Consider the following 13,757-nt stretch of genomic DNA (forward strand, 5'->3'; position numbering starts at 1 on the left):
TCATAAAGGAAAATAGAATAATTATGTCTATTGACTGTAGGTTTTGTAAACAGACTAATAAATGGAAATAGAGTATTTTTTAGGGGAATATTTTAGTTGTATGTCAAGACTGAAGGAGAGACCCAAGCTTGTAATGTAAAATTGCTTAGAATTCTAATTACTTTAAGTATACATTATATATACAAAATATGCTGGATATATTGCACGTATTTTTGCATAGAATTTTGGTTATCTGTGAGGTAACAGTGCAATCTGACGGATATGTTATATGATAAGTAAAATAGTGTTTTTGGAGGGGGGAAGTTAATCTGATATATAATGTTATCACATGGTATAAGTCAAATAATACAAATGCAATTCAACTCCACATTGGTGAAAACACATACAAATTTTCTTCAGAAAAATTATCATCATTAAACTTAAAAGTTTATATCAAATTACATACCAACTGTAGGACTATAAAAATATTGGACAAATCTATTTTCTGGCTCTGGCGATTGGAAGGTGTGAACAAACTGATGAGTAGCACTAGTTTCATTTTTTGCTACATCTTCTAGATAAAATGCTTGTTCCAAAAGAATCTGCCATTGTACTTGAGTTCGACGGTGCCTCTGAACTGAATAAATAACCTAAAAAAGGGAACAGGAGGCTTATCTGTCAGTGTTCGGATCCAACAGTGGTTCAACTCCCCATTAAGGGGCATGTTTTGGTTGTCACGACAATGGGAAGGGCCAGTAGCGTTTCCTGGGTGGGGCCAAGGATGTTAACGTTCTGTAATATATACAATAGTTATGTTCAGTGAATAATTTTCCCTCCCCAAATGCCAATAGTACCCCTGTCAAGAAACACGAAGATAAAACACTTCGCTCAAAATTCCTTCTCTGTGGGCAGTAATTATAAATCTAACTAATAAAGTTACCTGTTTATGTAGTTTCACCAGACTTTTTTCACTTGGATAGGTATTATGCTTTTCATCAAAATCTTCATAATCATCCATGTTCCTACCCATTTTTTCCTGATACTCTGTAGGGCACTAAAAGGAACAAGTAGACTTTTAAAAATCTTATTTGCAAAACAATAAAAATTTTATTTTTATTAAATCTTTTTCATTCTTAGGCATTTCTAATTTTCTCAAAAATATCTTCCTTTATTGTCATCTCTAAATAGTTGCACGTTTTGTTGACATATTTTTGAAATGTTTTAAAAGATGCATTAAGCTCTGGCCAGGTGGCACAAAAGTTTGTTGGAGCATCACCAAAAGGTTGCGGGTTCAATTCCCAGTCAGGGCACATACCTAGGTTGCAGGTTCCCAGGTCGGGGTGCATATGGGAGGCAGCTGATTGATGTTTCTCTCTCTCCCTCTCTCTCTCAAATTACATTGAGTTTCTTCTTACCTCTATTAATATTAATCTTTGTGCTCAGATATACTAGCTGGGGATGGGTAAGGCAGGGGAGCTTACCTATATGAAGCAACTAGTATTTAAGAGGATTTTTCTAGGTAAGCACCTAATGAAACTGTCAATTATTTTTCTAGCTAAATAATGAAGAAGAATCATAACAAATCCAAGATGCTGAATTTTTGAAAAAGATGGTCAGAGAAACAAATGCATGACTTAGAGTTACCTGTTCTGCTATTCATCATTTATTCTCTATATGTACTTGAGCAAGTTAGTTAACTTCCCTGAATAGGTCTCAAAAGGTAGGAAATATGAGAGAAATTATTAAGAGAACTGATTTTCATGACTATCATCTTAACCAAAAGGAATACTAGCTAAAAATCAGTATAATAAATTTAAAATATAGGAAAAGAGATAGTTCAGTTGTTCCATGGTTGCAGAGAAGATAACTGGGGAAATTATGTTTTGAAGAATCATTTTTGAAAGTATATGAGTACTCCCAATTCAGTAACAATACATCAAACCTTAATTGTGTGGCTTCTTATTAAATATGTGTTAAACATCTCATGTCATATTTCATATATCATAAAATGACTAAAACAGATTATTAAGACCCTCATTTATTTTCTTACAGGAGAGACGCCTTTAGTCACCTCAGTCAATGACACTTTTACAAACTGTAAAGGTCCAGCTCTCTCGCTGTGTTGTGGCAGTCGTTATACATTACTTGACAAAACCTCTATACCCACATTTCAATGGAAAATACTGCCAATAATTAATGTTAAACTTGTAATACAAAGGAACAAATTCGATGTACACATTACTACTGGTTTATGGTCAATATTTCCATGAAAATAAAAAGCAGTTGGGAAGAATTCAGTCACAAGATGTTTTAATACTTTCCCGATATTTTCATTATAATGTAAAAACTTATATATGAAGGGAAAATAGATGCAATATGATTTAATTACCTTTTTAAGTATTGTGTCAACACATTTTCTCAATGGGTGGTTATACTTGATGCTTTCATTCACTTTGCGAACCTCCTGTACAAACAATGAGAAAAGTGAAAATATTTCTATTTCTATAGATTGGATGTTTCATCTCTAGGCACTATATAAATATATATTCTCACAAGTTTAATTTCAACTCACATGGCTTAGCATTTACATGAAGTTCTATTCACTGCCTAAAAGTAAAAATACATACAAAGTTATACAGGGTGGGGCCCAAGTAGGTTTACGATTGTATGTGAAACAGTTTATTTTTGTATTATTTATTAATTATTGTGTTATCTTCCATATGAACGACTGTAAGCCCACTTGGGCCCCGCCCTGTATAACAGCTATTTCCACACACTCACATTTTTTATACTTTCTAGACTTGGTACACAAAGACAAATAAACATAAAAAAGGCACTGAGGATCAGACAGACTTTGCAATCCTAAAAGAACAGGACTGTGCTCCTTCACCTTGCTCATCAAACTGAAGTGTCTCGTTATCTAAAATACAGTGAAGAAGCCAGCGGACGCAGACCAGGTGCCAACGCCACAGAACACACACTCCTCTCCAGTGGGCGAGTGCTGCGCAGCAGTCAGCACGCGTGACTCCCCCATGCTTGTTCACCAAGAGCACATGACAGGCCCGCACTGTGCTATGCGTAAGGTCACCACAACCCATACTAGAGGTGGAGTGGGAAGGCATAGTGTTAGAGCTGTTTGACTAAGATTAGAGTCTACTGCTAAAATAACTGCATAAGCAATTTAATGAGTATGAAAGGCACAGAGGGGTTAGGGAGAGGAATCTTTAGAATCTTTTTTACTTTTATGATTCTAAAAGAATCATAATATTCTAGGATTTTAATAAAAATTTTTAAAAGTTGGAACTACTTTTCTAGAGAGAATAAACAACATGTTCAAAGGCTGGGAAGCAAGAGAGAACTAACCAGAACATTAAAAAAAACATTGTAATTGTAGGGCAGAAAATGGCCTTAAGGTACACAAAACTGGGGGCAGGGAAGCCATCTGGCATATAGACAAAGTTATGAAAAAATATTTGTAATTTATATGACAAAAAATCACTATCCTTAGTATATGGAGAGCTCTTGCACGTCAACAGAAAAATGGGAAGATGCAGAAGAAATACAACTGGCTGATAAATGTCTGAAAAGATATTCAAGCTCACTAAAAACAATTACAAATTTTAAAATGAGAACAATTTTCTTACAAAATTATAAAAAATTGGCATCATGTAATGAGGTAAGATTGTGGGGAAACAGGTCCTTCTATACACAGTAAAATATGGAAGGTAATTTAGCAACATCCCTCAACATTTTAAATATGCAGATTCTGTGAATGATTTGTACCAAAAGACATTGCTTAACAAGTCTGAAACACATTAATCAAATAGGAGTGATGAGGAAACTGCTGTATAATTTCGTGTGGGAGATTTCATGATGGACTGATTATTTAACCTGAGATAAAAAGCATGAGTGGGAGTCAGCCCATCAAAGGAAGGGGAGAGAACACCAGACAGAGGGACAGCATGTACAGAGGTCTCCAAGCAGAAAAGAACAAAGAGTTTCAAGGAACTACAAGAAGTCCGGTGTGACTTTGGGGAAAGGCAGAGGGAGGGCTTGAGAAGAGCTGGGCCAGGCTGAAGAATGACTTCAGCAAAGGACGCCAGGAGTCCCCGATAACAGGTTATTTCAAGGACAATGAGTAGGGCCTACACAGGGGATTAACCAAACAAGGCTGGGGTTTTATTTAGTTTTATTTTTTACTATTAGACTTTATTTTATTTTTAATTTATCTTTATTGTTGAAAGTATTACAGATGTCCCCCTTTATTCCCACCGATCCCCTCCACCCTGCATCTGCCCCACCCCCAGGCCTTCCCCGTACTATTGTCCGTGTCCCTGGGTTATACATTTATGCGTAAGTTCTCTGATTAATCTCTCCCCACCCACTCCCCCACCCTACCTCCCTCTGAGATTCTTCAGTCTGTTCCACGCATCTATGAAGACTTGAGTTTTTAAAAGGTGCTTGAAGCATCATTATATTACAATTTTCCATTACTAAGCTGCCTTAGAGTTTTCTTGACTTGTTAGCAAAATTTTGAATATGAACTATACAGTCTGGTTATATATTTATATATGGAATATCATATATTTTCTTTACACTCTTTAGCCATATTAAACCAAAATAAGTACTGAAACAGTTAACCACTGATATCTGCTGTATCTGTTATAAAAGTAAGTTTCCTTCAAGAGTTCATAATTTTTATAAAGCGTGGAAGTATTTAAAATATTAGCTTATTTTCCTCAAATAAAACATAACAGCTCTGTCATTACTGGGCCTACTCAATTCTTTCCTAGGCAGGTCAGGCAACATCCATGAAGTCAGGCTAACAGGCAATTTTTAGCAGAAATGAGTAGCTGTTTCTCCCTCTCACAAATCCCTTTCCTTGAAAAATGACAAAAGGTAGAAGTGACTTCTTTGGCCATATAGCAAATAACCTTTGAACAGTTTGACATGGCTTATAAGTTTATTAATGCTTCAAAGAAAATAATAGACACACAGATGTAGCATACATTCACTTCATAGAGAAACATAAAAACACTAAACCAGTTTTTATAAAACTGCATTTGGAAGATTTTATAGATAGCTGAAAAATATAACCACTAATTCCAAAAAAAAAGGTGACTGAACTTGTGGTCTGTTAAAAGATGTATCCAAAACCAGTGTGTTTTTAAGTTTTCTCTCAAAGTAAATTACTCATATTCTTGTCCCATGCTTTCCTCTGAACACCTCCATCAGACTGACCATCCTACACCACAGGAGCATGTCTTCTTCCTGCATGCAAGGTGTCAATGATTCCTCATTGCTTTCAAAATACAGTCTGGTGGACTTTTCAGTGTGACAGTAAAGGCCCCACTACCTGGCTGCAACCTATCTTTCAAATCTTGCAAGCTTTATATTTCCAACATAAACCTTATGCTCAATTAATTTGGTTTTAAAACCTCCTGATATCTGACAAGGATGCTGCCAGTTATAAAATATTCTACCCATCCTTCAAGGCTCAGGTCATATTTCACCTCCTCCTCTGATCACTATTGAGAAGTGACACCTCTCTATATCAGAGCACTTCCTTTGTATAAGTCACATCACATTCACCAAATACTACAAAGGACTTCACAGTTCTCCAGTCTAGATAGTTAGTATCCTAATAGAAAATGAAATAGGAATTAGCCGAAGAGAGTGGAGAAAAGAGTGTTCCAAGAGTTTGGCGATAGTATGCTCCAAGGGAAGGGAGGCAATGACTGGAGTGGTTAAGAGCAGGCATCAGAAAACCAGACCAGACCAAAACCCACCACCTGTTCTTGTGTGGGACACATCCACGCTCATTTATTTACATATTGTCTATGGCTGCTTTCATGCTACGGTGACAGAGTAGCTGCATACGAATCCTAAAATACTTACTATCTGGCCCTTTACAGGAAGTTTGAGGACCCAAACTTGACCAGTGTGAGGAAAACAGAGGCTAGAGATAAGGGTGGAGAGCTAAACATGGGCCAAATCATTTGTCAGTAGGCTGCAATAAAACATTTTGGAGTGCACGGACGCGCGTGGTTTAGCAGTTGAGTGTCGGTCGACCTAGGATCTAGGAGATTGAGGTTCGATTCCCGGTCCGGGCACATGCCCCGGTTGGGGGCTCGATCCCCAGTCGGGGGCGTGCAGGAGGCAGCCGATCAATGACTCTCTCATCACTGATGTTTCTATCTCTTACTCCCTCTCCTTTCCTCTCTGAAATCAATTAAAAAAAAATTTTTTATTAAAAAAAAAATTTGGAGTTTATTGAATGAATAAACTAACATGAATGAAAAGCCTTCAGCATGAGGTTTTAAGGTGGAGAGTAACATCATTAGAATAGCATATTTTCCCAGAAGACCAAAATGTAAGGTGACTACAATAATCTCTTTTTAAATTAATAACCAAATTATTATTTAACAGCAAATTTTTATAATTTTTTACATACTTTTATGTATATTAGTGGAATTTATACTTTCAACAACTTTGTGAAGTTAGTTCAAGTCATCTGCATTTTATGAGCAAACTGAAGTGCCTTATTAAGATTACAGATAGGAAACAAAAGTTATTGATACAAATTTCCATGCAAATTGTTATCTGAAGAAGTTTCCAGACTTCGTAGGATTCCTTTGGGTTAAACTTTCAGGAAGAAGTGTTCTCTGATTCCTAATTTTCACTTCCACTATGTCAGGGTAACTATATAACATCATCTAATCTGAGAAACTTTTGAGAGAAAAAGGGCACTATTAGAACTTACCCAAAGAAAACAAGCATAACCCTGGAGATGACATCTCATGAAGCTGAACTGCCAAAGAGAAGTCATCCTAGTGGATAAGAATTGCACCACACCAAAATTTAAGTTTAATGCCCTAACAACAAACCGTATATCCAAAAGGAAATACAACTTGCTGTCGACTGAAAAGTTTAAACTTGCTTACCTCCATGACATCTTCTAAAGTCTCTTCTGCATCTGCTTTCTCTGTCATCAATTTGGCTGCCTTAAAATAAGTTTTCATAAGTAGATAGCCTCTTTTTGCTCCATTCCAGTATGATCGAGGAATTTCCACCAATCCATACCCCAACAATAACACAAGAAGAAACAGACCCCATGTATTTGCAGCAGCTATCCCAATTGTCTGAAGCTGATTCCTAAGAAAGAGAACAGAAGCAGACAGCTGTGATAAATTTTTCCAACAAAAAGGTAAAATGAAACTAACTAGTGTTAAATGGTTTTTCAGAGACCCACCACCCTATAGGATGGCTAACACTTTATATGAAAAAATTAGAGCTTCAAATCCTCAGCTACCCTTTTAGTAACAGCGGATGTTATTCCATATTTTCCTTCTTAGTAATATGGGTTATTCAGATATTCTTTTTGAAGAATCTATAAAACATATAACTTGTTATGTTTCTTGATGAAATTTCTGTTTATACCTACATATGAGATAAAAGTTAATTTTATAAAATGGAAATATACACAGAAACAATGTTAAGAAGATGATTTTCCTTACCATTCTAAGTGCAAATGTGGGTTTACAGCTACATAAATTAAAAATGCTCCAAAAATCAGCAAGTAGGTGCCATAATAGATGGCATTCTCAATCAGTGCGGTCTTGATCTTTCCAGTGATAGAAAACCCTCCTGATCTTGCATATGACTGCATAAAAGGTAAGAGAATCCTAGATGGTTGGGAAAAATATGATCAAAACACTTAATATGTCTTTATAATCTCAAAATATCAGAAATATGTGAATCTCAATTTTAACGTATAGTTCTTTCTACAAATACAACTTTGAGTAATTATTAATACCAAACAAACTATAATAGATGAATACTTTTGTATTGTTAAATTTGGGGGGGAACAGAGCACATCCCTAGGAGCAAAGGAGGCCACAATGACCAGCAGAGAATATAGCAGTGAGTGATTTACGATGAGTCTAATAAAAATACTTTAAAGCCTTTATGAAGAGTTTGCACCCAAAGAGTAATAAGGAACCATTTTCTTTAACAGAAAGGAGGTATGATCAAATTTTAGTTTCCTAAATACTGTTAAAACTTCAGCATGGAGAAGGGACTTAAAGGGAACAAAGTTGGAAGTATCTGTGTGGTAAAGAGCAGGAAGGGAGAAGACTGGTTGTCAATATACTGATTTTGAAGTGCCTGGGACACATCCCCAAGGAGCTGCACAGGAAGTAGTTGGCTATCCAGCTTCAGAGTTCAGGAGGCAGGATGAGAAATTAGACAGATTTGGAGTCATCACCATAACAATGACACTGAAATAACATCAGTACACGAGATCTGGAAGGGTGAGTATATGGCATGAGAAGCAAAGAACTGAGGCTGACCCTCAGAAATATCTACGTTTAAAGGAGAGGTAAAAAAACAGGAGGAGGAGAGGCCGGAAAAGAAGACTCAGACAGAAGAGTAGAGAGGCATGGAAGAAAAATAAGAAGTATGTATGGAGTAGAAACCAGGAGAGGCGCGTGCTTTAAAGTGGAGAGAGAAAGCAACTGCATCAAATGCTGACAAAAGGTCAAATAAATTAAGAACCTGTGTGAGTGGAAAAGTAGGGACAGAAAAGAGTTCAGCAAGCTGAGGAGAGAGGAAGCAGTGAGCAAATGGAGACACTAAATGCAGACAATTCATTTAACCGAAGTTTGGCTGGGGAGGGTAAACTATGATATAGTCACAAAATGGAACATTTTACAGAAATGAAGAATACCAATACATACAGCACAACACAAAAGACTCTTCCAGATGTATAAGCAAAAGAAGAGGCAAAAAGTACATTCTGTATAATACTGTTTCTAAAGTTCAAAAACAGGCAAAGCTCCTCTATGGTGATGGAAGTCAGAACCATGGTTACCTTCGGGAGGGTAATGACTGGGACAGGGTGTGAGGGAAGCTGTAACTGTGATAAGGAGTAGATCGTCGAGGTGGAAGATAGACAACTGGAGAGGGTTGGGATTTGAAACTTTTAGTTTAAGAATGAGAGAACTGCGCATGCTTTGCACAAGTACAGGTAAGTATAGGTAACAAGAACTGAAGCAAATGGGCCCATATGCAAGGAAGAGGGGTTAATTTAAAGAGTGACTCTTCCATGTTTGGTGGGGAAGGAAGAAAGGATGGGTAGGTAGGTAGATTTGTTGGTGAAAAGCTAAAAGAGCTGCCATCTGATGGCTTCTATTTTTATAGTGAGGTATAAAGTAAAGATGTTCAAGGAGAGAAGGTAATGATTCTAGGACATGAGGGAGTCACAAAGGAACAGCAGGGGTTTGAAGTGACTGGAAAAATTTGTTGTGAGATGGATAGCAAGCAGACTAGAGAAACAAAGGAGCAAGGTTTGGCAATGCTGAGGGCCCCGCTGAGTTCAATGAACATCAATTTACAGGGCACTACTCTACTCTGCTGCGTGGTTTTTCCCTTGCAATGTTTAAGACCTCTAGTTTTAGAGCTTAGTTGCCTGCAGACTATCTAAAATGCTCAGCAGGCAGTGACATGTGAGTCTGGAGCACAACAGAAAGACAAAGCTATAGTGGATAGCAAAAAGACTGGAATGCATAGCTGGTCAATGAAGCCATAGCTATAATTAGAGCTATGCAGAGAGTCAGGTAACAGGATGACCAAATGTGGGACCCTAGAGGACATTAACATTTGGGAAATGGACCACAGAAAAGGAGCCCATGAAGGAAATGCAGAAGATTGGGCTAAGCTGAGGGAAGGGAGACCTGGGGATAATGACAACCTTAGCAAGAGCAGTTTCGCACAACAGTGGGGCTGGAAGAACTGAAGAAGGCCAAGAGAGAAAGCAATGACTGGAAGGGAATGGTGACAAGGAAAAGTATTCTATTTCCTATTTCTTGGGTTTTTTTCTTCCCATTTCTTTTCTTTTTAGGTGAAAGAGACTTGAACAAGCAGAAAGGAAAAGAATAAAAATTTAAGGGGAAAAATAAGTGACATGAATAAATTCTAAAATATGAAGAGTTCACTGAAAAAATAATCACTTGTCTTTTTACTTTAGTCAACATTTTTAAAAAATGTTATCCTTCGTTACCACTTACCATGTTAAAAATTGTGATGTCCAATATACGACCCTCCAGAAAATTGGCATGATTCCATCAGGAATGTAACTCCATGGCTTGAAACACGGATGTGGACTGTTCAATAACAATTTAAAGCAAATTAATCATAAATGACGACTAATTAAGTGAAGTATACAATTAATTTGTACATGGCAAAGTTTACTTGCATTCAGATTTTAAATTACAGACCCTAAAATTTCATATAAAACTTAACTTTTTAGATCAGAGAGGGGCTGAGAGGGAAAATAGCTTTTGGAAGTCACATTCTTATTGAGGGGTAGAACCAGGATTAAAAGACCAAGCCTTCTCCAAGTTTCTCATTAGCATCTACTGAAAGGCCTTGTGCACAACAATATTTAAAATTTATTTAATATTTAAAGTTAAACAGCATACAATGCAATCAAAAGTCTACCAGCAAAGGATGGAGGTGGGGGAGGGGAGTCAAGAATGTGGATAGACTTTTATAAGAATAAAATCCAGATGGGAAAACCTAACAATTTTTAAACAATTTGCCTTCTACAATATTTAAGATACAACAAAAGAAAGGTAGAAGGTAGAAGGGCAAGAAGGAAGGAAGGAAGGGAGGGAGGAAGGAAGGAGAAAAAAGAAGAGAAAGTACCGTGGAGCTGGGGTGGCCGTGGCGTGCAGTCCCGTAATGTTGCTGTTCTCAGGAGGGCTGGAGTTGGCAGCAGCATGCTTGCAGCGGTTGTATATTGTCTAAAGCAACAAATGCATGGTTTAAAAATGAAAATCAACAGGTTACCAAGTACTTAAGGGACACTGGAGTGTATCAACCTATCCACCCCAAATTACGTTCCTGGCTATGCTTTTTAGTGATCAAATTCATATAGTAACGTTTAAATTGAAAATATAAAAAAGAGAAAAGAAAATATAAGTGTAACCTTACATAATTTAGCGGTCTTGGGTCTAACATATCTCAGACATGCCGTATGATTACAATTGTCTTTTAAATTGTGAAAATCTGTTTCACCTCTTACCGTACTAACATCCAGAGGCAGTATGAAGACAATAAGGAAGCAGAGATACCAGGCTAGCAGTGTTCCAACAATTACAAGTCTATGCTGTTTCTTAAAGTCTCCATATCGATGAAGTAGAAATAATGCCAGAAAAAAGACAAAAACAATCTCGAGTCCCAAAGCTGCACCACTCATTATTGAATGGTCACTCTGACTAACCAAAGTAGTTCACGTACAGGCCTGGGTCATATCTGTAAACTGAGGAAAAAAAAAAAAAAAGCAGTATTAACATAGGAAATGACCACTTGGAAATTTCTTAATATTGCTTATTAATGTATTAATAAATTCTTTGGGAAACTGTCAAGCCTTACAATGGACTACAATGAGATGAAAAGGATAATTCCTACTCTCAAGTTCTTCTATCTTACTTTTAAAGCATATCTTAAAATTTCACATAAATTATATCTTCAGGAAAAAAGACATTTTAACAAAAATTACATTAGTTCTAAAACCATTACAAAATAAGAGTACTAGACATGAACAGTTTAAAAACAATGTCATTTGGAGATTGTTCTTTAATGTAGTAAGTCCCAACAGAATATTTTATACAAATACACTACTGACTAGATCCTAGGGAGTTGGATATTTTATAAAATAAACTTTTCTAAGTCATCCATAACCCATTACTTAAGACTTTCTGAAAGAGGCAGGGAGAGACAGAAGGAGAGGGAGCATTTGAAAGTAACATTTCCTTTGTTTGAAACATTATTTTTCTTTACTGCTAATCTTGTCTAACAATTTTCAGAACTTGAAATTCTTAATTAATTTACTGCTTCACAAAATATACTTATCACTTTTCACTTATCTATAGAAATCGTATTGTCTTTTAAAAGAGTTACTTTACCTATTTTATATGCATAAACTTATCAATGATTATTGAGTAAAACTGTTTTTATTATAAATGCTGATGATAAAGACATAAGCAAATGGTTTATTTGCTATCTCTCTACTTATAAAATAATTTACCTTTACTAACTGAAGGCAATATGTACTTTTCACCTTTGTAAAATCAATGTTAGAAATTTTTGTTTGTCAATGGACTAACTACAATATTCCAAGGAACTGATTAATATCTTAATGTAGAAAATCAAGATTGTGATGCAACCCACCAAGAGAAAATAAGGCAGGATCAATAAAACTTCAAATCAACAAACACCTCCAACCAAAACTAGTTATAAAAAAACAAAGGAAGTTTGGGTGCTTTAACTAGCTAAATTTAAATCTATGTAAGAAATATGCCTTATGTGGAGTATCACAAATAAAAATCATGTTTAATAAACTATTTTCTTCATTATTTCTTTATACTGTTGAAGTCGTTTCTTTCTAGTCCTCCAAATTTGGTTGTGCATTTCAACCAAATTATCATTTTTCTTGAATAACTAAAATTGTACCCCTTTTGTCACTATTACCATATCCTGCTATATTTTTGTTCAAAGCACTTATCCACCTGATATAACGTATATTCTTTGTAGTTATTGTCTCCCTGTAAGCCTACCCACCCCACCCCGCACAGGCTTGACAACTTTATTCAGTACCATATCCCAAGTCTCTAATATAAAGTCTGGAATATAGAAGATACTCAAAAATACTTGTTGAGTAAATAAATGAATGGGAAAAAAAATCACTGTATACTTTAGTATATACACTACTTTTTATTACTGCCGACTTCAAAAGCAACATAAAACTTGTCATGGTCTCCAAAACTGATTTTACAAATACTTACTACAACTCAAAAGGCTTAAAAACGTATTACTACTCAAAATTTCAAATTTCGTAATCTATCAAAAAAATTTACACCAGCACAATAAGAGTAAGTCAGATCTTATTTTTAAGCCAAGAACAGATTAAGCGGTTAGAGGAAAGCCTGACATAGGATGTGCTGATGAAAACCATGACCATCTTCAAGATCCAGCTTTAAAAAAAATTTTATTCACTGTGAATTTAATACAACTATTTATTTGCCTGAAATTGTCCAGTGCAAGGAATATGACAATCATAGAAAAGACTATCAGAGATTATCAAGGAATGCTAAATAAAGTATAGCAGAATCAAATGACAGAATACTACTGAAGTGTAAGAAATGATGTTTGTTAAGATTATTTAATAACATTAGAAAATCACCAGAACATTAACTGAAACACTAGATTCATACATTTTTACATAACATGCATAAAAAAAGGCAACAATGAAATATATGCAGATATCAATAACAGTTAGCTGGTAAGATTATGGGCATAAGCAAGCAACAAAATCACCGTTATAAATGTACAAATAGCTAATAAGATAATTTTTTTACGATGACTGCTTTTTTAGTCTGTTTCAACACCTGGACTTTAAAATGTTATAGATGAGTAAACAGAATTATGGATCCCTTTTTCTAGTAATAAACGATTTGTTTCATCTTTTCCCATACTCATTATCTTAGTCTCCTGTTGCTGCTGTAAACAATTACTGTAACTCAGTGGCTTAAAACAACACCCATATTTCATAGTTTATGTGGGTCAGATATCCAGGCACAATGTGGCTCAACTGAGTTCTCAACATTGAAATGAAGGTGTCAGCAGGTTTGCGTTCTCTCTGGAGACTCTGGGGAAGAATCCGTTTCCAAGTTCATTCCTGCTGTTGGCAAAATTCAGTTTATGGTTACAGGGCT

General features: G+C 35.9%; 1 protein-coding gene across 4 annotated transcripts in view; it reads right to left on the minus strand.

Moving 5' to 3' along the window:
* Positions 1 to 13,757, minus strand: part of LMBRD2 (LMBR1 domain containing 2) — a 37,686-nt gene that overhangs the window by 17,424 nt on the left and 6,505 nt on the right. For all 4 annotated transcript variants that reach the window (XM_081132495.1, XM_081132494.1, XM_081132492.1 and 1 more), the window contains exons 3-10: positions 11,066 to 11,302; positions 10,687 to 10,784; positions 10,047 to 10,142; positions 7,497 to 7,664; positions 6,924 to 7,134; positions 2,369 to 2,443; positions 920 to 1,033; positions 446 to 629 (exon numbers count right to left, since the gene is read on the minus strand). In XM_081132495.1, the coding sequence (XP_080988621.1) occupies positions 446 to 629; positions 920 to 1,033; positions 2,369 to 2,443; positions 6,924 to 7,134; positions 7,497 to 7,664; positions 10,047 to 10,142; positions 10,687 to 10,784; positions 11,066 to 11,239 (1,120 nt within the window). In that variant the 5' untranslated portion in view covers positions 11,240 to 11,302. The remainder of the gene's footprint in view (positions 1 to 445; positions 630 to 919; positions 1,034 to 2,368; positions 2,444 to 6,923; positions 7,135 to 7,496; positions 7,665 to 10,046; positions 10,143 to 10,686; positions 10,785 to 11,065; positions 11,303 to 13,757) is intronic.

Source organism: Miniopterus schreibersii, assembly GCF_964146895.1.
Source record: "Miniopterus schreibersii genome assembly, chromosome: 3".
NCBI lineage: Eukaryota > Metazoa > Chordata > Mammalia > Chiroptera > Miniopteridae > Miniopterus > Miniopterus schreibersii.